The following is a 25,223-nucleotide window of genomic DNA, read 5'->3' as shown; positions in this document are numbered from 1 at the left end:
CAAGGCGCGGCAGGCGAATGAGCGCGAGACTACGGCGGGAGATGGGAGTAGGTGTGGCATTCGAGATTGAGGGAGGGAACGGAATGGGAGTAAGTTGGAATAAAGACAACGAAGCTGCAGCCGCAGGCGTCACGGCAGGCTCGCGCCAAGGCCATGATGGAAGGCTACATGCTAGAGCTGAAAAGTGAGCGAGATGGTGCCTGAGTCTATGATGCGAACAGCGGGATCAGCGGCGGCGACAGATCTCCCAGATCGGGGCCCTCGCCAATCTCGGAATGACGTCAGCGCGTCACAACGCGTCGTCCCTCCTTCTACATGGACCACACCACACCAAACAAAGCAACCGCTTCTCGACTCGTTTGTGAACACGCCCTGCAGAAGACATGCAATGCAGTGCTCTGGACATCTTAGAGCAGACACGCAACCACCCGGGCGATGGCAGGCAGACGCCACCAGGGGCCAGCTACAGGTCGGTTCCAGCAGCAGTACAACGCCACTGCTAACTGGAGTTGAAGCAAACATCTGGATGCACACCATGAGTAAACGCGATGATTTTGGCATCTGGCCGGCTGCTTCAGCCCCGTCGGGTGGGCTGGTCCAGCTGGTGCAATACTAACGGAGCCGACGCCGTACGCCCACTACAAGTTGCACCTCGAGTTGCCATCTCTCACATTTCCAACAATGCTCGAGCTGTACATCTCAAGCCCAGTCTTTGCTCTTTTATATGTGTTCGCACTCGTTCCTGCTTCGCACCGGCCATGTATTGCGCTCCTTCTCGGCGGTACCGGCGGATGTGACCGATCTCGCACGCCGGACTCGGGCCACGAGATGCAAAGGAACTCCTCTAGCTGCATGCTCGTGCTTTTCGGTGGCATAATAGTCTCCATCAGGCCTCCTTTCCACGACAACAAAGACGCGCCCAGACTGAGGAGGATCAAAGACCCGTATTGTTCCGATGGCCTGTTGCAGAGTATGTTGAAGCGGGTCCGGCGGGCTCCGATGAGCAAGTTCTGCAGTCGCTGGCGACGGCTCAACTGATTGCGTATGGTTAGCGACTGGCGGTTGACTTTGATGCCTGAAACATAGAGGCAAACGAGCGGCTGCTTTTCTTTGGCTGCTGGCTGCAGTCGCTTCAAGCGTCGTGTGGGTAGCAAGGTTGCGGAGGGTTGTTCTACTACCTGTGGCGGCACAGGTTCTGCTCAGGGGCTGTTTGCGGCCTCTACCGATGGGCCGCATTGCGTGCTGCCGATTCTACGACGAGGTGTGTTCAGGCTCCGCTGAGACTTCTCGATCGCAGTGGCTGGCCCGACGGATTTCGCCGCGCCGGCCAGGAAAGGAAAACAAACGAACTACTGCAGAGCACGTACGACCTCCGGTTTTCTGACCGGTTGATGGTGAGCCGAGTAAAGATGCGCTTTGCGGGCCCGCAAGGCGTGGAACCACCTGTAAAGATGAAGTGAGTCAAATTTGTAGCTCGATGGCGTCCTGGAGGCATGGCGTGACGGGTAGCTTCATGTCAGGCAAGTGCCGACGAATCTTGAGACGAGGTCGCATCAAAGGGTATCGTTACTGGAGGCGTGGGACATGAAGAATCTTGATCTGACCAGGCTTGGGTGGGTAGGGTTGATGAGACATGGCCTGATGCTGTGGCATGATGGGCCGAAGTTATCTGACCACTCGATCTTATCTTGCAACTCAGACTTCCCATCACAGCTGTGTGCGACGGCTCTCCACCAAAGGGCTGTTAGGATCGACCAATATAGGGAAGTAGTGATGGGCAAAGACCAATAGGCTAATCTGGCGCTAATGCGCATCATCTTGTGCTGGCAAGGGTCGGGTCTGGCGCGCTCGGATCTCGGTCATGCGTCCCTCACGCCACGAAGTCACTTCGAAAGTTGGGAGCTCAGATTGAATGAGAAAGTGGAGTTCTGTACATTTCGTGTAGAGCGAGTACGCTCCGATCCTAATCCAGCTCGCAAAACGCCGGAGTTATTATCGTAATGGTAAGAAATCTAGCTAGTCTTTCCGGGTATCCAGCTTTTCCGGTTGCAATTGGCACAAACGCCTGTGAACGCCAGAGATGCCGCTGTGTTTCGTGTCCATCTCTTAGTCATGAGTTTTCTTTACAGTTTTCGCTTCTTCCTTCCACTTCGCCTCTTCAGTTCACGAAGCCCATGTGGCCCCGCCTGGTCCAGGCCCAGCCTTCCTCTCGTCGCCTTCGCAGGCCCTCGAGCTCCCTCAGCTGCTCGTTCTCGTTGGCAAGCCTCTCGTGCTCGGCCTCGAGGTACTTGATGTACTCGACGGCACCAGCGAGCACGGCAGCCTTGCTGGGCTTGGGGACGGCGGCACTGTAGCCGCCGTAGGAGTCCTCGTCCTCCTCAGAGGTGGAGCAGGAGCGAGGGCGTGGCTGGGGGAGGGTGCGGACGGCACGGCGGAGGCGCTCGAGCTCGTTGTTGAGGCCCTCGCGGTACTTCTTCTCGACCTGGTTGTGGGGCTGGCGGGTCTTGCTGATACGGGATGAGGCTGAAGGCGAAGTGGAGGCGTCGATCTGCTTCTGGCCCTGGAGGCCGTGCGGCCGGTTCCGGAGCATGCGCTTGGAAGCAGGGGGGATGGCGTCCATGACGGGAGAGGAGGGAGCCGAGCGCTTGAGCGAGGATCGGCGCGGGGATGAGGCAGCTGTGGCGGTGCCGGAGGTGGTGTCCATTTCGTGGTGGGAGAAGGGAGATTCGGGGCCAGACAGAGAAGGCGTGGGCGACACGGCCATATCAAAGTTGAAGGCGTTGGGCTGGTACTGGCTTTCGCTGGCGTTCAGCGAGGGCTGGTCGTTGAATTGGAAGTCGTCCTGGATGGCGGGCAGGGTGGGAGGCGAGGCGAAGGGATTGGCGGCGAGGTTGGTCTGCCACGGCTGGACTTGAGAGGTCTGATGCGGCTCTTTTGACAGCGGGCGGCGGGCGCTATCGCTGTAGTCTGGCGTGACGATGGTATGATTGCGGGCCAGCAGGGGTGGCGTGGTGACGGACGATGTGGACGACGGACCGCCTGGCAGTTCGACAGTGCTGGTGGGGTAGTCCAGGCAATCGGAGTTGATCCAGTCGTCGAAGCTGTAGCTGTTTCCAGCCGGTTGATCAAAGGATGCTGAGGCAATGGTCAGCCCTATTGCTAGGCTAGTTCCGGGCGGCGGCAGAGCGCACTCAGAGACATGGCTTCCAGCCAATCACAGGTCATCCTCAGCAGAGGGCAGATAGGGGTTGTCGCAGGGGCGCGGTGGGTTGATGTGCGCTGATGTCGTGCGTTGTTCAGTGAGCAGGCTCGGGTTGCAGTGCTGGCGAGGTGTGGTGATAAGATGAGGTCACGACCATGGCGCGTCTTGGTTGTTATTTATCCCGCCGAATACACAGACGCTGGCCGCGGGCGCGATGGACGCTGCCGCGGCGAGCCAAGCCCACGCGAGCAGCGCAACGGACTGGCGTGCTGATCAGGCCACTCTGCTCTGCGCGGAGCGAAGCGAAACGCAGCGCAGCCCTGCGGCCTTGGCCCACTGCCTGGGTACGGCCGCCCGGCGGACCGTTTTCTAGCGCGCACAAGTCAGCGCTGGCATCAGCCGTGCCTCTCGCGATCGCCCTCGGCGCCCGCCCGCCCGCGCTCCCCGGCCGGCTGCAGCAGAGGCGCACTGCGCGTCCAGGCGGCACCGCCCGCCGCCGCCGCGGCACGTGCTGGTGGTGTGAGAATTGTTCGATTCTCAAGCCAACCGCCACTCCACCCAGCGCCCTCATAATGCTCGCTCTGACACATCCAAGTCACGCCCATCGCGCCCTCACTGCTCGCCCGGAACGGCAGCATCGCGCCATCGGCTGCCCGAGTCTGCTGCGACGCTCGGCTTTTGTAGTTTCGTGCGTACTGTCTGTCGTTGGGGATGGCGATACCGGCTGCCTGCGCCGCTCCGGTCGGCGCTCCCCAACACAAGTCCCGGCTGCCGAACGCGCCGACCTTCGGCAGGCACCTAGTCAGCCTGTCTCTCGTATCCGCCATGCTCGCCGCCCACGATCCCCAGAAGCTCGCCGCCCGAGGCGGAAACGAGAATCCTAGCCCTGCGTGCCTGCCACACTGCGGCCGTCTATGGCGGCAACCGTCTCCCGCTGCTACCCCAGACGGCTTCTCCGCGCCATGGCACTCGGTAGCGGTCCCGAGGATATTGATGCCACGCGACGGCTTGCAGCAGCCCGTTGCGCCGCCTGTCTCTGATGGTTCGGAAGTGCGGCTGGTCGCGCCATGGTCGACGCCCTCCGCCCACGGCCACATGGCGACGACGGGCCAGAGACAAGCCCTCTGCACCGCCGCGCCTAGATGCGCATCCATCGCGGAAGATCGGCGTGCAGCACGGCGCGCATCGGGAAAAGCAAAAGGGGACGGGGAAGATCACTGCTGCTTTGCGCGGGCGGCACAGGCAGGCTGTACAACGCACTCTTCCAGACCACAGCCCGTGGCAGAGATTTCCCTTGGGATAGCTGCTGCGCCGCGATGCTTTTGGACGGACCCTTCTTTTGCGTCTTGGGCAGGCGCACCGTCCACGGCCCAGATAGTCGCCACCATTCTGGCCAGAGGGTCCTGTCGGTGAAACCCTCAACCTCGCTCGATGCGACCTGCCTTGCAGTCGGGCCCGACGAGCGGCAATGCCAGGCCGGCCGTAATGACGAATACTGCGTCAAACATCCCCACCCGGCTTATCAACACGATTCATGCCCTCTTTCGGCGAATTCCTCCAGCTCCCGCTTCTTCAGCACCGAGACGTCATGGCCAAGCTGCTGAGAACCAAGCAGAGGAGGGAGACAATCGGTCGATCGTGCGGTCGAATGGCTTCCTTCGAAATCCGCATGCATCTTCATCTATCGGATCGAGAAGCGGCGTCATCCAGCGACGTATGCCCGTTTGAAACGCCCCTGCAGCATCCTCGTTCTTCCAGCCTCCTCGCTTCGATCCAGGAGCGATGACGAGCGCACAGCTCAGTCTCGAGATGACTTCCGCAACTTGCGTCAAAATGTTGGGCGGTGTACTGTCCGACCGTGACGTAGAGCAGTACGCCTTGAGGTTCTTCAATTTCGAAGGAAGCTGTACGCCGTGGAACCACTCAAGCGCCTATGCATGCAGGAAACCGCACTACTCTCGCAGTAGGACACACGGGAGGCGAGCCCGACACACAAAGAGCATTTCGGCGTGCCATTCCAGCCATGCAATTGCGTCATGATGCCGTCCTGACATCAAGTTGCAAGCATTGTCAATCGTGAATCCATAGAGGTTCCTCGTTTCCCCTCTTCAGGCACACCGCTGCCGAGCTTTGCGCAAGCGAAAGGCTTCAAGCGCTGAGCATGGATGGCCGAGATCCTGTTACCTAGTCACAAGCGACAAGGCCCTTAGAGCAAAGTCAGTTTCTCTCACAACAACATCAGCATATTACCAGAGGTCGGCGAATATAGGGCTTTCCCGGCTGTTGTGTGTTTTTCTTTTTTCTTTTTTGCCTATTTGCGTACGTGCGTGAAGACCCACCGCCGTGCCGGTAAATCCCCGAGGTAGCCCTGATCTTCTTGCTTGATGAACTTCGGACACCGCTGGCTGATTTACGCCGCCTTCTGGAGATCGTTGTGCCTATTTCTGTACCCGAGGGATCGACATCAGACATGCCGCTCAATACTCAATCCTGACGTCTATTCAACAGTATACACAAGCTCCGTATCGCTATTAATCCTGTGGGTTACACTTCTTGTGGCTCTACGTTTTGGAGAAAAACGGTTACCTTCGCTTTGGCTTCGTCGTCTGATTTCGTTGGTATGAACCTTCGTTTAGGTGCTGTACCTACAATTCCCGCTCACAAAAGTTCCGCAATTGTTTTGATGTAGTTAGACTCAGTTGTCGGCCCTAATACTCGATAATTATCAATAAACCAAATACCATACCACTTGTGGGTATGAGTGTTTTGTACATACGACCGGAAAGTGGCATTTCTTGCCTTTCTCGAACCTCTTCCGCCTGGCCGCATCGATCCATAGTTCTATACTCACTTGATATGTCGTATATATGCAAGGCGCAACGATTGAGTGAGTTTCCGGTCACCGAAGGAACCGGAAAAAGTGAGAAAGGCGAGCCAAGGAAGAAAGAAGCCGAGAGAGAGGGATATAGAGGCTCGTCATACTCGAACTTTCCTTCATTGACGAGAAAAATGCAGTGTCCTCTCGCGTGCAAGAACAAAGAAGCATCCTTCAAGCTTTGGGTCGGGACACGCCCACCTTGGGTCAGCGACTTCTCCACGTCGAGTATCTCAAGACATCGCGCTTACCGGTTGGACACCGCGGATTTGCCAAAACATCAAGATAGGGCAGCTGCTAGTTTCGCCCCTCGCGCGTCATATATACCCGTGAAGCAAATCCTCAGCCCCCGAGACCAAGGATGGGGGGCTTCGTCTTCAGCCTTGGAGATGAAACTGGTTGGCGCAAGTCTGTGACTCGAACTAGTTGGCCGAGTGGACGAAGGAGACAGTGGAGATGTTATCGCTCGACTCGGAAGGCTTGTTGAGTTGGCAATGGTGCGTAATGTAGAATAACAGCTTAGCGACTCTTCTGTCCGGCGTTGGCGGCTGAAGTGACCAGAGCTGATGCAGACACGTGATGAGTCTTCAACCACCCAACTTCACACCTATAGCCATATCGTTTCCCTAACACATCGGCGAAACGAAAGCCCGGAAACAGTCATAAAAACCCAGACTCCTCCACACCAGCTCTTTCCCTCTCCAAACCCACGCTCTTTTACTTGGCGCAGACTCTCGTTCTAATCGCCGCCACCCACCATGATGTTCTTCCAGCTGTGCCTGCTGGCACTCCTGACCGTGGCATCCTGCACGTCACTCGACTACCCTCTCAATGTCACGCTCACTTCGACTGGCAATACGGTCATGCAGCTCGATATCCAGAACGTCGGCGAATCCGACCTCACTCTCGTCACCCGCGGCAGCTTCTTTGACAAACGCCCTGTCAAAAAAGTCACCGTATACTCTGGTGAAGGCACTGCTCTTGCCTTCCGTGGCATGAATGTCGACCCCAAGCCAATCACCGCCACCACTGACGTCACTGCGCTTCACGCTGGACAAGCCCTCACCGTCACCTTTGACGCCATGGCCATGTACGACCTCACCTCCGCCGGCAACTTTACTGCCGAGGCCGTCGGAACTGTCTGGGAGGCCAAGTCGGCCGAATTCATACCGTACAAGAGCAACTCGATCGCAATAACAGTCTCCCAGCCCAAGGCTACAGTTGTCAAGAGGCAGCAACAAAGTCAACAACCGTACTCGCTCAACCCGCTTCCTCCTGCAAGCACTGATTGGATTGATGGTTGGGCTCTTGCTGCAATGATTCCAACGCTCCCCACTGCGCTCCCGCGGTCCAAGATCCAGAACGACTGCAAAGATGACCAGAAGAAAAAGATCAAAAAAGCTCTGCTGACGTGCGGCTTGTACGCTGATATTGCCGTTAATCGAACTCTCACGATGCCCACCGAGTAAGCAGGCATACCCACCATACTAAGCCAGCGACATTACTGACAAGGCATGCTGCATAGTCATACGGAATTCAAGACATACTTCGACTCCGACAAGGAGGCTGACAAGACTCAGGTCACCGCCCGCCTCAACGCAACATCCAAAGAGTGCACGGCCTTGTGGTATCCTTCTGTCTTGATCAGCTGCAGCGACCCGCAGGAGCAGTGCCAGAATGATAACAACATGCGGAGCTATATTGATGACATGAGAAGCTCCGCAGACAAGACCATCTTCTTGTGCCCGCCTGCTTTCAATCTCAGCATAGCCAGCGATACGGACAACGCCCTGGACTTCGGTGGCTTCTTGCTCTCCGAGCACACCAAATTTGATGTTGTCTACAAGCCTGTCACCGACGAAGACGTCCAAGATTTCAAGGCAGCGAAGTTGCTCGGCACTGTTCGCGCTTTGAGGAACAGTGGCAGCTACAGGATGTTTGCGCAATGCATGTTCTCCACAAACCCCACCCCATGACACTTTAGATTCTTCTAACAGCAATGCAGCCGCGTACCTGGACGTAATCAGCGCCTTGAACGACGGCAATGGCCCGGACGACTTGAACAGCCCGGAAAAGGTCAGAAGCCCAGACGACTTGAACAACCCGGAAAAGGTCAGAAGCCCAGACGACTTGAACAACCCGGACGACCCGGAGGGCCCGCAGTGCGACGAAGACAGCCAGGAAGACATGACTTGCTTCGATCCCCCGGACAGCTGGGATGGGTACGATTATGTGGAATGCCCGAACGAAACGGACATTGATGAATGCCTGCGCTACCCGACCAGCACGTCCACCAGCACGTCCACCAGCAAGTCAACCAGCACGTCTACCAGCAAGTCCACCAGCACGTCCACCAGCAAGCACACCAGCACGACCACCAGTACGTCCACCAGCAAGCCCACGAGCAAGCCCACCAGCACGACCACCACTAAGCGGCCGGGCCCCCTCGACCCACACCACCATACCGATGGCCCCCAACACCACTCCTCGGCCAACGCCCTCTCCGGCATACACTTGATGGCGCCGCCGACCAACAGAGGCAAGGCAAGCGAATATGGTGCTTATACCACCGTATACCCCACCGGTGCAGGATGCTTCAAGCAGTACGAGAACTCTCCGTGCGAGAATCACGGGGATGAGGACTGAGGGCACCCAAGCCCGAGTTGACGGTGTGAGATGCATGGTCAACTGGCTCATGCCTTGGACGGACAGCTTGGATTGTGCAAATCTTGACACGTTATCAGCGATTGTCGCTAGAGCTTTTGAAGAAAATTAGTAGCCTAGCCACGCCTTTTGGGGATTGAAGCGGGGGAAGAAGAAAGGACAAAAAGCCGAACGTTGGGGGATTTGGTATCTTGGTGCGAACGTGTACCTCAAGCTAGTAGGGTTCATAATCAAAAGTCTTTTGCGTTTTGGTGGTAAACGATATGGACTGGTTTGAATTAAAGTGACGTGGCGATGGGGGCGACGAGCTTCCCCGGGCATGACTGCCCATTGAGACAAAGCGGTAGAGTGAAATGTGAGCCCCGACCCTATGTATCGGGTATTTTAGCAAATCTGCCTTGCTTGTGAAAGTTGAACGTACCGATGGCGAAGGCGTCGACTGCGCATAAATACCAACAGCCTTGAAACGCATGCCTCGTGGATTAATCTCATGACTATGATTTCCGAAAGCTACCTAAGATGTCCAAGGACAGGTGAAGTAGGAGCATCGATGCTCTAATAAGCGCAGGATCTCGAACTCAAAAATTCCCGGCCAGATCCGGACCTATGGAAGGTCCTCGGAGAATGAATGAATCTACCGCCGAACCTCTCGAAAACAACAACCCCCAGATCGAAGTCTGAGAAAACAGAAGAGAACCGCCATTATTTCGTAAGCCGAGTCACCAACCATGCTTTCAATCCTCACTCGCGTCCGAATCAAACCCAGAACATCTTGTAATCCAAGCTCGGATGCCACGGGCTCTTCCTTCCCTTGTACTTTCCGCCCTCTTCGGTCTCCCAATTGTTGAAAGGCTTGGAGATGCTCAAGCGCCTCGCCAATAGCCGCTCGTAATCTTGTACCGTCGGTGCAAGATCCTTGCTGTACGATGGGATACTCAAGGATGAGCTGGGGCGGCCAAGGAGCCAGTCGCGGATGTAGCATCTTCCGCGGTCGCAGAGTTTGTCTGCGAGATACGCAGGGGCGCAGTAGGAGATGCCCTTGGTCGCGACACCATACGTATAGCAGAGATCATGAGTCTAACACGGCCCTGTCAGCAAAATGGCAGATGTATGTGGAACAAACGGGTCTTACCAATTTCTGAAGCTCATCGGCGCCGAGCTTCAAGTCGTTGCGGAGCAAGAAGTAATGTGCGCTCCTGGCAGTTCCCTTGACCGCAGCGTGCGACTGAAGGAAGAAATCGAAGCAGTAAGGGTGAGTGATCCCTGAATCCACCACCAAGCCCGGCTTCACGTTGTTCGACTGATCCGCATCGTATTGGCGTTTGGGAAAGAACCTGGTGTGATGTCTTTTGCCCACGACCATGCAAGTAATCTTCACGGCTGGTTCGGTCGAAGGCTTGCCGGATTCCTTCAGAGCCATCCAAGCATTCTCGATAGCCATGACTTCCAACTGACGAATCGAGTCGTACTGCGCTTCGTTTACACCGTCTCTGTAATACACGATGCTAGATGGAAGCTTTTTGTTACGGCGTCCGTACATATTGAGCAGTTCCGTAGCCATTCCGTTCATGTCTTCGATGACCTCTTGGCGGCTCTTCTGCAGCCTCATAGATCCGGTGTAATTCACAGCGAAACTGTCGAAACTTCCCACGGCTGCAGCCACCGATGGACAATGGGCGCGAGAATCTGCGGCTGGGTGTGTGACGTCCGCACCCATGAACATGGTATCGGAAGTAACATGGCTGAGACCACCAGAAATCTGGTGCGGTCGGCCTTCCGTCTTCAAGGAGAACTTCAGAGCAATGTTTGAGAGGGTTTGCTCATTGAGAAGCTTGTTGGGATTTACCGCGGAGCATATTGTCGGAAGGCCCTTTGCATCGCATACCGTCTTGAGGGCCGCATACAGGTCCAAGTCCTGTTGCGGAAGGAGGACCATGGTTATTCCATTATTCCTCATCTCTTTCTCAACTTTCGCAATGGCATCCTTCATCGACGCCACATAACTGCCATCTTTGTCTGGCGACGGACTGATGGTCATGCGCCATGGCGACTTGCTCATGACCTTGACACCATGCTCGATCAGAACCTTACTAAGCGCCTCGGCCAGCTGGCGCGGATTGGCCTGAGAACTTCTCAGCGTGAGGATACCAACCCTCGGAAGCGTGGAAGATGCTGCGAATGGCTGCTTTTTTTTCCGCGGGCCCACCAGATTCCAGGCCGCAGATCGAGGAGTCACTAACCGGGGGTCACCCTTGTTGATGGCGTCGGTGGCGGAGTACTGGACCTTTGGGCTATCCAGGATACGCGCATCGATGTCGATGAGTTTGTCGTCGATGTCAAAGCCAATGCTCTCCAGACCCAGCTTCTTCGAAATGCTCTGACCAGAGGTGGTGGTGCTGTCCTTGATCCCAAGGTGGACTAGACCCTCGTTCACGATCAGGTTTGCATTTGCCGCCGGACCGCGGAGGGCGAATTTCATCATATCGTTGGTAAAGACTGATGGGAGGATTGCCTTGTATAGCTGCGGGAAGTCGATCTCCAATAACTCCGCTGGAATCCACTGCTCTTTGCCCGGTTGAGATCCGCCTACGTTGACGCAGGGCATCGTACTATTGCCTCTGAGGGGGCATCCTGGGGAATCTGGGACTGTATCAATCGAAAAGCTCGTTGTATGTGCGGGGATCCCAAATACCTTTGAAGTAATCGAAAACGGTCTTGTTTTCTTTGCCAATCTGGAAAGTCTGTCTTTGTGGAGTGTCTCCGAAGCCCACAATCCGCTTCTTCCGAGCTTCTTCCCGATCGAGGTCGACAGACCTCCCATAGGTGATCCGGACAACCTGCTTTCTAAGCATGCCTTTGATCATCCATTCCTTCATGCCATGCTTCAGCATGGCTTGGAAGAACTGAGAGAGGAGAATCGGCTTGAAGAATGCCGAAGTTGTGGTGTTGACATTGAGCAGAGTTCTGTCATTCCCCGGTCGGATGGAAGAAAAGTATCCGCGAAGAGTGATAAACGGGCCCAGTTCTTCGAAAGCATCTGTAAGGAAGAACCGGTTCGCATCAACCTGTGTGATTGGTGTCGAGGTCGACAAAGTCATGAAGTTCGAAACAATGCCATTGAGGGCCCTCGCTTTCATTCCTGCGTCAGTGCTACCAGCGGTAGTCTTCGCCTCAATCAGATCGAGATGACCACGGCTCAGGTCAAGTTCACCATCAAACTTGAAAGTGACTCGAGGCACGGACGTCAAGCGTCCGTTCTGCTTGAAGTATGCCACGTTGGACAGGATCAGTTCATCTCCGTCGAATAGTCGATGGACAGACCAGATGTTCATGAGGTCCGTTGACCTGAGGCAATCATGAGTGAAGGTCAGCTGGGAGAATGACGAGGAAAACATACCAGTCCGTACGCGATTGCAGAGGGTAGCGATTCTTCAAACTATCAAAGATGCGCTTAAGCTCACCACGGCGCTGGGGTTGTTCATTGGATGCCGGAGTGGACTGAGCCTTGTCGGCAAACTGGATGCTCACGGTGTACGCGAAGAGCTTGGAGGGCGCTTTCTTGACCTCGATGTAGTTGGTAGTAACGCGGATGCTTTTACCGCTGGAGCCATAGTGCGTACGAAGACTGTTCGAGGTAATGTACTCATCCGGGAAATTTCCCCCGGAATTGGCATCCGCAGCGACCTTTGGAATAGGCTGCGTTGTTTCGTTGAAGATCTTCAGGTTGAACGTTGGTGCGGCGCGCTTTGGGCTGGGAAGCTGGCCAATCGGAGGAGGAAAGGCTGTCTGATTGGGCCCCGGACGCGCCTGGCCAGGTCGGTATGCTAACTGCGAGCCTGAGTGTGCGCCTGAGCCTTTACCAGACGGGTCGGGCAACATCTTGGCTGGATGCTGAGCAGCACTTGCGGATTGTGAGAGTTACTGTCACTCTTCAGGTGTGGTGGTGCAGGGTTGGACTGTGTTGCAGCGGAGGTGGGAGTGCTTTTAAGGGTCCTCGTTCCCGTCGCTGCCAGATTTGGCGGGTGCGATGGGCGACTTCCTACCTTCGACATTTGCGCGGTAGCGGGACACCAAGTCTCTCCCTCTCTCTCTCTCGCCTCCTTCGCGTCACCGCTGATAGACACAACCTAGAATCCTGTCTTCTTGATCTTCGTGGAAATTTGCAGTGCTCCAGCTAATGCTTGCTAAGACACCGCGGGCAGCGGCCTTCATCCACTGGCACGGAACGAGGGTGGAATGCAAAGAGGAGCAAGACGGAGTTGGTAATGAAGCAGAGTCAACAGACTGAATATGATATTGTAGGCGTCAATGACTGAGAGCTATGTAGGCGACAGCTCCGGATCACATTCAAAGTCATGTCAAACTTGGTTGTGAACATACTGATTGCAATATTTCCAGCAAATGCAGTCTAGCTAGAGCGCCCCCTCGAGGAAAAGCGAGACAGCAACCACCATGAGAGGTTATGGGTATGAACGATGCCTATGATATCGAGAAACGCGGTGAGGTTTGGCGCCGTGAAGCATTGCTTGGCGCTGGCGGAACTGGCGGAAAAGGTCAAACTGCTTGTTCCAGACATGTTCGGAGCAGGAGAGGCTTCGAGACGGGACAAAGCGTGTTGCCTAGATCGCCAGTGGGAGGCAGCTCGGGTGGCGTTGCGGGCCGAGTTTCTGCGATGCCGAGCCACCTATGAATCCTGGTCAGGGGGATGACGTGACCTGCCGCTGCTACAACGCCTCGGCTTACGATTATTTTCCAGCGACCTCATGTCTGACTGTTACTCTCCGTTCTCGGTAAGCCATTGTGTATCATAGCGTGCTCAGAGAAGACATCCATGTTGATGCGCCGCCTCTAGCTGCCTGGGTGTGGCATGCGCTCAGAGAATTAGTGTCCCGAGTTGTGCCGCGGGTAGAATGGCGTCGAACCAATGTGTATTATCAATCAGCCTCCGAGGCCGACGATTTCAAAGCCGTGTCGCCGCCTTATAAGCATGTTCCTGTCGACCTGAGCTAAGCATTTATTCACTTTCCACAACTACATACCCCCTCAAGCCAGGCTGTCGCTCCTCCGACTCGTTTCCCAGCATCCCGTTCCTCCAATCGCATCCGCAAACACGCACCATCTTCGCCATGGCCGCCAACAGCAAGCTCTTCACGCCTTTTAAGGTTGGCTCGTCCCAACTCGAGCACCGCATTGCCATGGCCCCTCTTACTCGATTCCGCGCCGATGACAACTACGTCCCGTTGCCGCTAGTGGCCGACTACTACGCTCAGCGCGCCACTGTGCCGGGGACCCTTCTCATCACCGAGGCTACCATCATCTCGCCGCGCGCTGGCGGCTACCCCAACGTTCCTCACATTCACACCGAGGAGCAGGTCGCTGGCTGGAAGAAGGTCACCGAGGCGGTTCATGCCAAGGGCTCGAAGATCTGGCTTCAGCTTTGGGCGCTTGGCCGGACGGCGAACCCTCAGGTTCTCGAGAAGGATGGCCTGAAAGACCAATTCGTTAGCGCCAGTGCAGTGCCAATGAGCGACAACTCGCCTACTCCGCGTGCGTTGACCGAAGAAGAGATCGAGTCGTACATCCAGGATTACGCCCAAGCCGCCAGGAACGCCGTGGAGAAGGCCGGGTTCGACGGCGTCGAGATCCACGGCGCAAACGGCTACCTGATCGACCAGTTCAACCAGGATACCTCGAACAAGAGAACGGATCGATGGGGAGGTAGTGTGGAGAACCGGGCCCGTTTTGCGCTGGAGGTTTCAAAGGCCGTTTCGCAGGCCATCGGAGCGGACAAGACCGGTATCAGGTTGAGCCCGTGGAGTACGTTTCAGGGCATGCGCATGGAGGACCCAATCCCTCAATTCACCCACATCATTAAGGGGCTGAAAGAGCTGGATCTCGCCTACATCCACCTCGTCGAATCCAGGATCTCTGGCAACGCCGACATCGAGTCTTCAGACCGTCTGGATTTTGCGCTGCAAGCTTGGGGTAAGGAGAAGCCCGTGCTGATCGCTGGTGGGCTGAAGCCGGACTCGGCCAGGAAGCTGGTGGACGAGGACTACAAGGACTACAACGTCGGCGCTGTGTTTGGTCGCTACTTCATCTCGACGCCGGACATCGTGTACCGCATCAAGAAGGGGCTCGAGCTGACGCCGTACGACCGGGACACGTTCTACAAGGCGAAGTCGCCCGAGGGATACGTCGATTACCCGTTCTCCAAGGAGTTTGAGGCAGAGCGCAGCCAGCAGTAGAGCCTGAGGCTGGGATGCGCGCGGCAGGGATTTTAATGATACCCGGCACACTTGGGCCTAGAGTAGAGTAGAGCAATAGAAGTCTCACGAATGAACGCTGCCTCCTGACTCGAAAATGAAGAGTGCTCTGGCTAGTGACACGGGAGGCGCGCACAAGCGAAATGGGCGGAATGAAGGCGACGCCAGCGCCCGGGTTCGCGCAAAGCGGCGGCTGGGATCATGGCCGTGCACCGCGGCGAAGGTGCAAACGGCGCACTCGGAGAGCAGCCGGCGCGCGCGGCCTGGGACACTCGAGTCAAGGAGGCCACAGAGGCGTCTCCGGAGCCCCCTGGCGCAGTGGGCTTGGCTCCGTCGCTCGCTGTCGATCGCGGACAGGCGAGATTTCGCACACGTGGTGGGCGGTGGAGCGCGAGGACGCGTTTCAAGCTGGCGCGCTGATCCGGCAGTGGCAGCAACAGCCAGGTCGCCGGGCTGCGTGCCTCAGGGTCTCCCCCTTCGGCCGCGCCCAGGGAGGCGGGCTGGCACGCCGCAGCGCGTGGGTGAGGATGAAATTGTATGGTTAAATAATCTTAATTGGGGACGGATCCGCCGTCGCAACGTGCTTGGGCGAGCAGCAGACCGGCGCCTTCAGCTGGGCCTCTTGGCGCCGGGGCGCAGGGCCGTTGAGAGGGCCCTGGAGCGAGAGGTGCGCGCACCCCAGCTGCAAGTCCGTGGCGCTGCGCATCCCAGGACGCTCCTCACGCTCCTGAACCAACCACGTCGCGCTCCACCTGAGCTTCTGTCGCTCCCGACCTCCAATCCCTCCGCCGCTCGCCAGTCCTCCTCACGCCTGCAAGGCCAGCCGTTCTCTCCCTCCCGTCGCGTCTCCGCTCTCTCCTCCGCGCCGCCGCCCTCACGCTTCGCCCTCCTCCGCCGCCTGCCCTCCTGCGCGGCCTCCAACGCACACGCGCGGCCCCATACCTCTCCGTCCCGGTCCGCTCGCCTTCCCTGGACCGCTCGTATCGCGCGTTATGCAATTCTTCTCTCGCTATCCCATATAGCGCCGCACAACTGCGCCATGCCCTGGCGGCCCCTCCCGCGGATTGCTTTTGCAATCTGCACATTTCCCTTTCAACCCTCCTCGCCCGCCGACCTGCCTCTTGAGATCGGCGACGAGCTGTATATCATAGAACAAGGTGGCAAGGATGGCTCCTGGTACCGCGGATATCTCGTCGCTCCGCCCTCGCTGCTCGCCGGCCTCACCTCGTCCAAAGGCCAGACTCTCGAAGCCCGCGTCTTCTCCGGAATCTTCCCGCGATGCTGCGTAGAGGTCCGCGAGGTCCTGGGAGAGGGCAAGCCGAGCGCCGAAGCCGACGACCGGCCCAAAGACTACTTCCAGGGACTGCTCAACGGCGAGGGTCAGGGGAGCGATTCTGACCAACCCGTGAACGGCGTCATCACCCCCGACGAGAGCACGTCGACAAGCCCTGCGACGGGCAGAAGCCAGCCTGCGGTTGCTAACAACCTCGGTCTGGCCCTGACACCATCGGACAAGAAGCGCGAGAGCGTTCTGCTGCGCCACGGTTCGTCCAAGGCAAACGGAGAATACTCGCCCGGCTTCTTCCTCCCCCTCTCGCCTGTCTCAGTGACGTCGAGAGATCCTAACGCGCCCCGACCACCAGCCCCTGTGCCGATGCTCAAAATAGGAGACGAAACGCCCACCTCGCTGTCGGAGCCGCTGGTCGACGAAATCGCATCTTGCCTGCGCGAATGGCATTCGACAAAGCTCCACGAGCTTTTGCTGGCAAGACGATATGGAACGCTGGACAAAATGACGACGTTGGTTCAGAAGCTCGACTCGTCACGGAGACAGCTTTTACATAAGGTTCTCACGAAAAAGGAGCTGGAGGCGGTGCGAGAAGCCACCGTCTGGGATCTTGTCAGCGGCAACAAGACATTGTCGGGGGAGGTCATTGTACGGAGCCCGTCGCAGAAGGGTCGGATACTCACATCCGAGGATTCGGCAATCGAGGTGACCCGCCTGCAATCCATGATGAGCTTGCTGGACGAACGGCCGGTGCAGACCATGGATGAACACGTTCTACACCACCTTGCAGTGACTCTACGACACTTCTCCGGCGAGATCAAGCATCCAACAACACTTTGCATGTCGCTCTGCGCTAAGCTCCCTGGTTCGGCTGCATTCCCCTTGTCTGAGGTGTTTTCCGTGGACTTGAATAGCCCGGAGGCTGTTGTCGCAGCTGTTGCTGAAGAAAAGATGAAATCCCTCTTTGTTGATCTAAGCTCTCATGACCTCGGAGAGGGCGCAGGGGCGGGGACCAGTCTCTACCTGGTCATCAAGGTCCTCACCAACGAAGCCGTCCGAACGTCTACCCCTACGCAAAGCGCTGCTACTATCTCTCGCGAAACCACACAGAGCCCATCATCAGGCGGGCTTCAGCACTCTGCTAGTGTCAAAGGTGGTAGGCGCAGCTTGATGTGGGGGACGAAGAGGAAGGAGTCCGATCCCGGTGAGAAACCCCCTGGATTGAAAGCGGCAACCACCAGTGTGTCTAGACCATCCAGCGAAGGCCAAGGATCAAACGGTCGCGCGACGACACCTAAGGACGGAAAGACTGTGAAGAGGGCTATCGCCATTGGCGTATTGCACTTGGAAAACCTCGCAAAGGATCCGCAAGAAATTGAGCAGGAAGTCACGTTATGGACACCAAGCCAGCCTTTGGATGAGATCGCGGAAGAATGCGATGCCTGGCCTGAACTTATTCCGGAACTTAACCCGAGCGTGACTGGCAGATACAAGCAATATCCCTTTATGAACCGGCTGCAGATCCACGTCAAGAGCTTTGCGCATGCAGATGCAGAGACTTTGATCCAGAAAACCCCGACGTTGCTTCACAATGTCAATCAGAGCAAAAAGATTGGATTTTCTGGTGCGCCAACAAAGCCACGAAGCGATATTTATCTCACGTTGAGCGAGCCATTTCTGCCCCGGAATTGCTTCCTCTCGCACCCGAGGAACGGATCGGTCACGATGAGCACGACGAGCAACATGGCAAATCTGCAACTTACTCTTGAAGTTAGGAAGTCGACAGGCGAGAGGATCGAGAATTGCATTTACCCATCAGGCAACAGTGCAGGACACACGGCCTGGAGGACTACTGCAGTCGAGCGGGGAGAGGCTTGGAACACCACCATCCGTTTCGCAATCGCCCCCGAAGATGTCCCTGGATCCCATGTCGTAATGAGCGTGGCAGATGCGCCAGGTTTCCCATTCGCGCTCTGCTGGATGCCTTTGTGGACGGATGATGCTTTCGTGCGAGATGGCGACCACTCTTTGGCGCTGTACAAATACGATGAGTATACTTCCAGCATGATCTCTGGGCGCGGAGCTTACTTGGCTCTCCCTTGGAATGCTCAGAAGAAGGACGAATCCGGAACAGGCACGATGGCCACCTTGAGGGTCAAGACATACTTGTGTAGCACCAAGTATTCCCAGGATCCATATCTCCTCGAGCTCCTTAAATGGAGAGAGCAGGATGACTCAGACGGTATTTCTGATTTACTGAGGAGGTTTATGTTCGTTCCGGAGATCGAAATCGTCAAACTTTTGCCCGAGGTACTGGACGCTCTGTTTGAGGTCCTGGTAGAATACGCCGGAACGGACGAAGTCGAGGACCTTGTTTTCAACACGTTGGTCATGGTCTTAGGCATCGTCTACGATCGCCGATTCAACCTTTCTCCTCTCGTTGATCAGTACGCTCAGAATCGGTTCAACTATCCCTTCGCCACCGCCTCTCTGATCAGGAGCTTCAACCGTCTACTGTCGAAACCCACAAACCCAGACAGCTCTCGGAAACTTCGTGCCACATTCAAGGTTGGAGCACACATCTTCAAGTTCATTATGAAGGCTCGGCAACAACAACAAGACAAGGAGGCGGGTATTGGCATGAACAACCGTCAGGAGAACTTCGTCAATGATATGCAGAAGATTTTCAAGTCGTTGGAAGACCTAATGTCCAATTCAGCCGCGGCTCTTGTGGGCACCAAGACACTGCTCGTACAACACATCCATCAATGGCTTCCGGAGCTGACTTTGTGCCTTGAGCCGAAAGAAGTTCTTGAGCTTGCGAGCAGTTTCATCGATTCCTGCTTTGAGGCCTCGGGCAAGCTCATTCTCTACAAGCTGATCCTCATTCTCCAATTTTCCAGGATCGAGGCCTTCAAGGATCCGGAGACTCGGCCTACACTCCTCCAGAACACTGTACGTTGGTTAGCGCCACACTGGGGAAAGACGGTGGCTGTCACTCCCCAGTGGAAGGACCAAGTACGGCTGTGCTGCTCAGTAGTGGCCTCCCAGATCAATGAGTTGGGTCCAGAAGCCGCGGAATACATACCCAAACTCGTCGACTCGTACATGGCAATTTCATCGACTCCGAGGTCTCAGAAGAACACTCTGTCGCTCCTTTTCCCATCGTCTTATCCATTCCCCTCGAAGCCCACGACGACTGAAGCCGCGTTTGATGAGGGGCTGGTTGAGATACTCGGAGTTCTCGCAGCTATCACGAATCTTCCCATCAACATCACCCCTGATCTACCGAAACCGGAGCTTGCCACATTTTTGTTTGACACCTTGCAAGTTTATCTCTCGTTTTTGGATGGCGAAGCGTTTCCAAGTTCTTGGCTAAGTGTGAACATTTATCATCATCGAGCTACGATGAAAGCATTGGAAAAGTTGTGCAGTATCTTAGTCGACTCATTTCTCCCCGATCCTGACGAGGCGGATGATTTCAACACCGACCTGTGGCGGTCATTCTTCGATGCACTGCTGAAACTTGTGGGCAGCGACGCTCTGGCGTTGGAGACGTTCCCCGAGCAAAAGCGCCGCGCTGTCTGGAAGATTGCTGGAGACGTCCGTGAATTGGGCGCGGAGCTTCTGCGAAGAAGTTGGGAGACCATTGGCTGGGAAACGGCACCCGAGGAGCGTAAAGCCTATGGCCTCGAGAAGATGGGTGGTTACCAGGTGCAATACGTTCCTGGCTTGGTTGCGCCCATTGTCGAGCTCTGTCTGAGTGTCCATCAAGGCTTGCGCAGTGTCGCAATCCAGGTCTTGCAGACTATGATCATCAGCGAATGGACCCTCTCCTCCGATCTGGCCCTGATACAGGCAGAGATGATAGATTGCCTCGACCATCTCTTCAAGTCCAAGGAAATCACGGAGAGCATCCTCCAGAAACTGTTCATCAGCGAACTCATCGACCTCTTCGAGCCTCTCGCCGAGGATCCGGACGACCCTCTCTTCAACGCTGTCAAGGACCTAATTGGCACTATCGACGAACTTCTGGACCTTTTGGTTGCTGTTCATGGCAGAGAAAACTCAGGCGAGATCTTCCATATCATGGATACGCTTCATCTGATGGAGTTCCTTAAAGACATGCAGAAGGAGGACATCTACATCCGATACGTGCACCAGCTCGCTGAGATACAAGCCGATGCGGGTAATCACACAGAAGCTGGTCTCGCACTTCGTCTCCACGCTGAACTCTACGAGTGGGATGCGAATATGACGGTCCCTGGTCTGGAACACCCGGGTTTCCCCTCGCAGTCGTCATTCGAGAGAAAGGAGCAACTGTACTTCGAGATGATCAAGCATTACGAAGAGGGGATGTCGTGGAACAATGCCCTCCAAGCTTACCAAGAACTTGCCACTCAGTACGAGACCAATATCTTCGACTTCTCGAAGCTTGCACGGACGCAACGTGCCATGGCCACTGTCTATGAGAGCATCAACAAGGGCGAGCGCCAGATCCCACGCTACTTCCGGGTCGTCTACAAGGGCATGGGCTTCCCGGTCTCTTTGAGGGACAAGCAGTTCATATTCGAGGGGTCACCGACAGACAGCCGTGCCACTTTCACCGATCGCTTGCAACAGCAGCATCCCTCAGCGCAGATTTCGACCGGTGCGAATGAGGAGGATGTCGAAGGTCAATATCTGCAGATCTATTCTGTCAGTGCGCAGAAAGATTTGACGCATCCAATTTACCAGCGCCCGAAGGTTGGCCAAGCGATCCGCGAGCATTACGTGCTCTCGCGGCCAAGCAGGTTCTCCACGACTTCCAGACGCCACGTGAGCGACACAAGCCTCAAGGAGCAGACTATTCGCAAGACAATCTACACGACTGCCGAACCGTTCCCCACTATTCTCCGGAGGAGTGAAATCATTACCGTCGAGCAAGTTGACCTCAGCCCCGTTCAGAGTGCTCTTGAGCGTACACTTAGGAAGACGGCCGAGCTGGCTTCGCTAGAGAAACGTGTCACCAGTGGAGAGGACTCTGCTCTGCAGCAACTTACTGAGGCTCTGATGCTCTCGGTTGATTCGAACTCGCCGGCAACCGTGGCCAGGTATCGCGAGCTCCTCCCTCAACAGCCCGAGCAGGCTGAGTCTGTCATCGACGACGACGAAGAGCCCGAGCCAGTTCAACTAAGCCAAATGGAGAATGCTCTCAAGGTTGCTCTCATGGATCACGCTTTGACGGTGAAGCGCTGCTTGGCAGCGTACACGAGGCCTGCCCAGCAAGCCACGGCAGCAGACCTTTCGTCACGTAAGTTGGCCACTATTCCCCACCATATGCCGGATGATTTTGAGCTGACTTTTCCACAACAGGCTTTGAGACAACCTATGGCTACGAATTGGAGGCATTGTTCGCTAGTGGACATTCGCCGTTCCCGAACTCGCAGACATCATCTTGGATAAACTCGCAATCGCGCGCTGCATCGACAACCCCTACACCTCAGCAGCCGCAACTGCTGAAGCAGAGCACGACGATGCCCGTCTCCGACTCCCGTGCCTCACGCCAAGAGAAGCATCGTCTCAGCCTCACATTCCTCAAACGCAGCTCAGTATCGCAACCTTTTATGGAGGGTAGGAAGCTGTATGTGGTAAACGGGGATGATGCGGATAATGATGAGGACACGGGGCCGCCTCGCAGCCGGAGCAAGGACCATGGCCAAGGCGGGCTCAGTCACCGACTGAGCTTCCTCCACGGAACCACGACCAATGAGTCGAGCGGCGGGGCCAGCCAGCGGAGCATGAGCATAGAGCGGCCCAAGACCAGCCGGAGCGAGTCGTCTCAAAGCCAGAGCATCAGCGACCGCATGACTGGAAACGTCAAGAAGAGGTTCTCGATGCTGAACATTGGCAAGAAGGCAAGCAAGAACTTCAAACTTGGCGAGAGCGTGGCCGAGGAGTGAAGCACATGAGATTGGGACCGTCTTCTCCCAGCACTTGATTTCCTTCTGATTTGTTTACGACTTGCCTAATCACTTTTGCTGTTTCGGTTTTCACGCGCCCGCGGCGGCGAATTTCTTATACCAGGTAGGGAAGGATGGGACGATGGTGGCAAGGACATGCTGGGTGGCCGGGGACATAAGCGGACGAGAAAATACCCAGCATACGGGATGGTCGGGGTGGTGTCATTTTGTTTTTGTTTGGTTCTCTCTTTGCAAATCTGCTCTGGTGCGCGCCGCACTCATTTTCAACGGTTCCTTTGGCTGCCTTTTTTTTTTTTTTTTGGAGGATTGCCGAGAGTTGCTCCTTTTTTTTTCTAATTTCTTCGGAGCTTCAGCTTTTCTTTTGTCCAAAACGCGCGCGTCACGTTGGCTCGAGTTTGAGCCGAGATGTCGGAGACTTGCGACGCTTGAAATCTTGTAGTTATACCCATGTCTTTTTCTGGTCAAAAAGTCGCTTTTACCTGCAAGCTGGATTCATGCACAATGCTAGATTTGGTTCTTCGCTTTCCTGCATTTCCAGCGGTCGAAGCATGCTCGAGCGATTCTTTCTTTCGGTTTGTTTTGAACTTAGTTCCTCAGCTGAAGCCGCAACCAAGCCGTGGAGCCAACGGCTTATGCGCGTTAAGCTTTCAGCTTGGGCGTGCGACTGGGCAGTGCTAAACTTGGCTCCCGCCAGGCCCCACATAAGCCGGCAGGATTGGTGGGGCTCGCAACAAGCTAAGCACAGGATGAAGGCAGCAGTGCGGAGGCTGACACGGCAGGAATAAGCTGAGCCCGCGCTAAGCTTTTCCGGGTACCTGTGCGATCGCTGGCCCCCACCCCGGGGCTGAGCATTGCACCAGACAACATATAACAACTCCACCACTCTGCTGCTGCCACCCGCTCGCCATCACCCCTTCACATTCCCTCGTCGAGGGCCCAATTGCATACATTTCCCACAACGACATGCCTGTCCTCGTGAAGCTCATCAGCCAAGGCGTCGGCCTGGCCACGGAAGCCTACGCATCCAGCAAGAAATCAAAGGCCGCAAAGACAGCCTCTTCCCCCTCTTCCGCCTCTTCTCCCGCGCCAGAACCCTCATCCCCGCCGCGTCGTTTCGGCGACGAGCCACCGCAATATGCAGAGCTGCCCAACGACCAAGCCACCGAGCTCATTGCCAGCGGCAGCGCCATCCCCGTCGACGAGGCCGGTAGTGCTCGCAAGCAAGAACAAGACCCCGTCGCGGCACCCGCCGTCCTCGACGACGACGACGTCTGGGCCCTGGACGAGGCCTCGGAGGAGCGGTGGCATCACCACCAACCCAGTACTTCCGCCCGCGTCAACTCCTCTTCCCCCTCGCCGCCCGGCGCCCCCGTAGGCAGCGAAAAGCCCGACATCAGCAACAACGTCCGCATCCGCGACCTGCTCAGCCGCCTTCCCCCGCCTCCCCCGCCAACCGGCACCCCGCGCCTGCCCTGCCCCGTCATCCTGCCGCAGCGGCGCCCGCGCGAGAAGACGCGCGGCTTCGTCCGCGCCTACGCGCCCGTGCTGCAGGACGCCGCGGGCATCGACCAGGCGACGTTCCTCGCGTTCCTCAAGTCGTTCCACGCCGCGTCGCAGGCGAGCCCCGTCTTCAACGTCATCCTGCTGGCCAACGCGGCCGTGGGCTTCGTGCCGAGCGTGGCCGTCATGGCGACGACGGCCGCCGTCAACGCCGTCGTGATACCCGCGCAGATTGCGCAGCAGCGGTACCGCGCCAACACGTTTTTGGACGAGGCGAACGAGAGGCTCTTCAAGCCGAGGGGCTTGTTTGCCATGATCGTGGCGTTCAAGGGCGATGACGGGGGGAAGCCGGTCGAGGCGAAGCAGCTGGATATCAACGCTGTGTACGCCAAGTATGGAGGAGACTCGTCGTCGGGGAGTAAGTGGAAGGATGGCGCGAGGAAGATGAGGTTGAGTAGTGGGAAGACGTATGGTGAGGAGGGATTGCCAGTGGCGGCCGATCTCGTCTTTCCCGGGCTGGAAGGGGAAGATGGGGAGGAAGGAGAGCAGGCGGAGGGGATGAAGGGGAAGAAGAAGTGGTTGGCGGACTACTACGACAGGAGGGCGCAGGCGAACTTTGTTAGTGGTCTCCCATTCCCCTTCTTATTCTTTTGATCTGTGCACTAATGCGGCATTTTGTAGTTGGCCGAGAACCCAGACTCCTCGCTCATCAAGCAGAAGCCCGAGTTCGCTTCCAGCTGGGCTGATCCCAGCCACCCGGCGTACCAGGGCACGCTGGTCACGCTCGTCAGCGGCGGCAAGGTCCCACCGAGACAGCGTGGTGTCCGCGGGCTCGCAGGAGTCTTGGGTGGAGCAGTAAGCGCCAGGGGTGGTCGGGAAGGTCAGTATCAGAGCTCTGAGGGCAGAGGCGGCTTGCTTGGCGGCCGCGGTCCCCTTGCGGCACGAGCCGGTGCTGCTGGGAGGGGCAGAGAAGGCCTTCTGGGAAGCCGCGGGCTGCTTGGAAGAGGAACTGCTCAGGGCCAGGAAGACTACTACGACAGACGCAGCCCCTCACCAGGTTACGGCTCCACCAATGCGTATGCCGGAGAACAAGGTTACTATGAGGACAATTCGCGTAACCGGCAACAAAGTTCGCGCGGCGGCTCAGGTGTTGCTGCTCGAGGAGGGCGTACTACCATCATCGGGACTGTAAAGAAGGCTTTGCGACAGGTGAGTTGACCCTACTACGAGACAAGCAGGCACGCGGACAGACCAAGTTTGAGGCGCTCACCACCCCAACTTGGGAATTGTGCAACAGCATGGCTGGTGGTCTGTTTTTGGCTGCGATGGAGCTGACCTGGAAACTACAGGACGTTTTGTACCTCATGATCGTAAATTTGCCCACCGACGAGGAGATGGCGCGGGCTCAGGCGCAGCTCGAGGAGCTGCAGGGCAGCGATTGAAGGCAAGATCGGAACGTAGATGC

General features: G+C 56.6%; 6 protein-coding genes across 6 annotated transcripts; 4 read left to right on the top strand and 2 right to left on the bottom strand.

The window, feature by feature from the left end:
• Positions 1-2,158: 2,158 nt before the first annotated feature.
• Positions 2,159-3,201, bottom strand: SLS55_004065 (uncharacterized protein; the record flags this gene model as incomplete). Its single annotated transcript, XM_066775527.1, has 2 exons — positions 2,159-3,135; positions 3,192-3,201. The coding sequence occupies 2 exons, from the start codon at positions 3,199-3,201 to the stop codon at positions 2,159-2,161; spliced, it is 987 nt and encodes a 328-aa protein (XP_066633408.1).
• Positions 3,202-6,835: 3,634 nt separating this feature from the next.
• Positions 6,836-8,723, top strand: SLS55_004064 (uncharacterized protein; the record flags this gene model as incomplete). Its single annotated transcript, XM_066775526.1, has 3 exons — positions 6,836-7,542; positions 7,603-8,013; positions 8,075-8,723. 3 exons carry the CDS (start codon positions 6,836-6,838, stop codon positions 8,721-8,723), a joined length of 1,767 nt encoding a protein of 588 aa, XP_066633407.1.
• Positions 8,724-9,497: 774 nt separating this feature from the next.
• On the bottom strand, positions 9,498-12,620 carry SLS55_004063 (uncharacterized protein; the record flags this gene model as incomplete). The annotated part of the gene is made up of 4 exons (XM_066775525.1): positions 9,498-9,818; positions 9,874-11,381; positions 11,434-12,086; positions 12,139-12,620. The coding sequence occupies 4 exons, from the start codon at positions 12,618-12,620 to the stop codon at positions 9,498-9,500; spliced, it is 2,964 nt and encodes a 987-aa protein (XP_066633406.1).
• Positions 12,621-13,867: 1,247 nt separating this feature from the next.
• On the top strand, positions 13,868-14,989 carry FGAOX3 (Chanoclavine-I aldehyde reductase fgaOx3; the record flags this gene model as incomplete). Its single annotated transcript, XM_066775524.1, has 1 exon — positions 13,868-14,989. The coding sequence occupies one exon, from the start codon at positions 13,868-13,870 to the stop codon at positions 14,987-14,989; it is 1,122 nt and encodes a 373-aa protein (XP_066633405.1).
• Positions 14,990-16,046: 1,057 nt separating this feature from the next.
• On the top strand, positions 16,047-22,237 carry DCK1 (Deoxycytidine kinase 1; the record flags this gene model as incomplete). Its single annotated transcript, XM_066775523.1, has 2 exons — positions 16,047-21,588; positions 21,651-22,237. 2 exons carry the CDS (start codon positions 16,047-16,049, stop codon positions 22,235-22,237), a joined length of 6,129 nt encoding a protein of 2,042 aa, XP_066633404.1.
• Positions 22,238-23,221: 984 nt separating this feature from the next.
• SLS55_004060 (uncharacterized protein) lies at positions 23,222-25,200 on the top strand (the record flags this gene model as incomplete). Its single annotated transcript, XM_066775522.1, has 3 exons — positions 23,222-24,376; positions 24,440-24,967; positions 25,108-25,200. 3 exons carry the CDS (start codon positions 23,222-23,224, stop codon positions 25,198-25,200), a joined length of 1,776 nt encoding a protein of 591 aa, XP_066633403.1.
• Positions 25,201-25,223: the final 23 nt, after the last annotated feature.

Source organism: Diplodia seriata (genome assembly GCF_021436955.1).
Source record: "Diplodia seriata strain FDS-637 chromosome Unknown scaffold_4, whole genome shotgun sequence".
NCBI lineage: Eukaryota > Fungi > Ascomycota > Dothideomycetes > Botryosphaeriales > Botryosphaeriaceae > Diplodia > Diplodia seriata.
The sequence above is the reverse complement of the archived record's forward strand: the minus strand, read 5'-3'. Positions and strand labels throughout refer to the sequence as shown.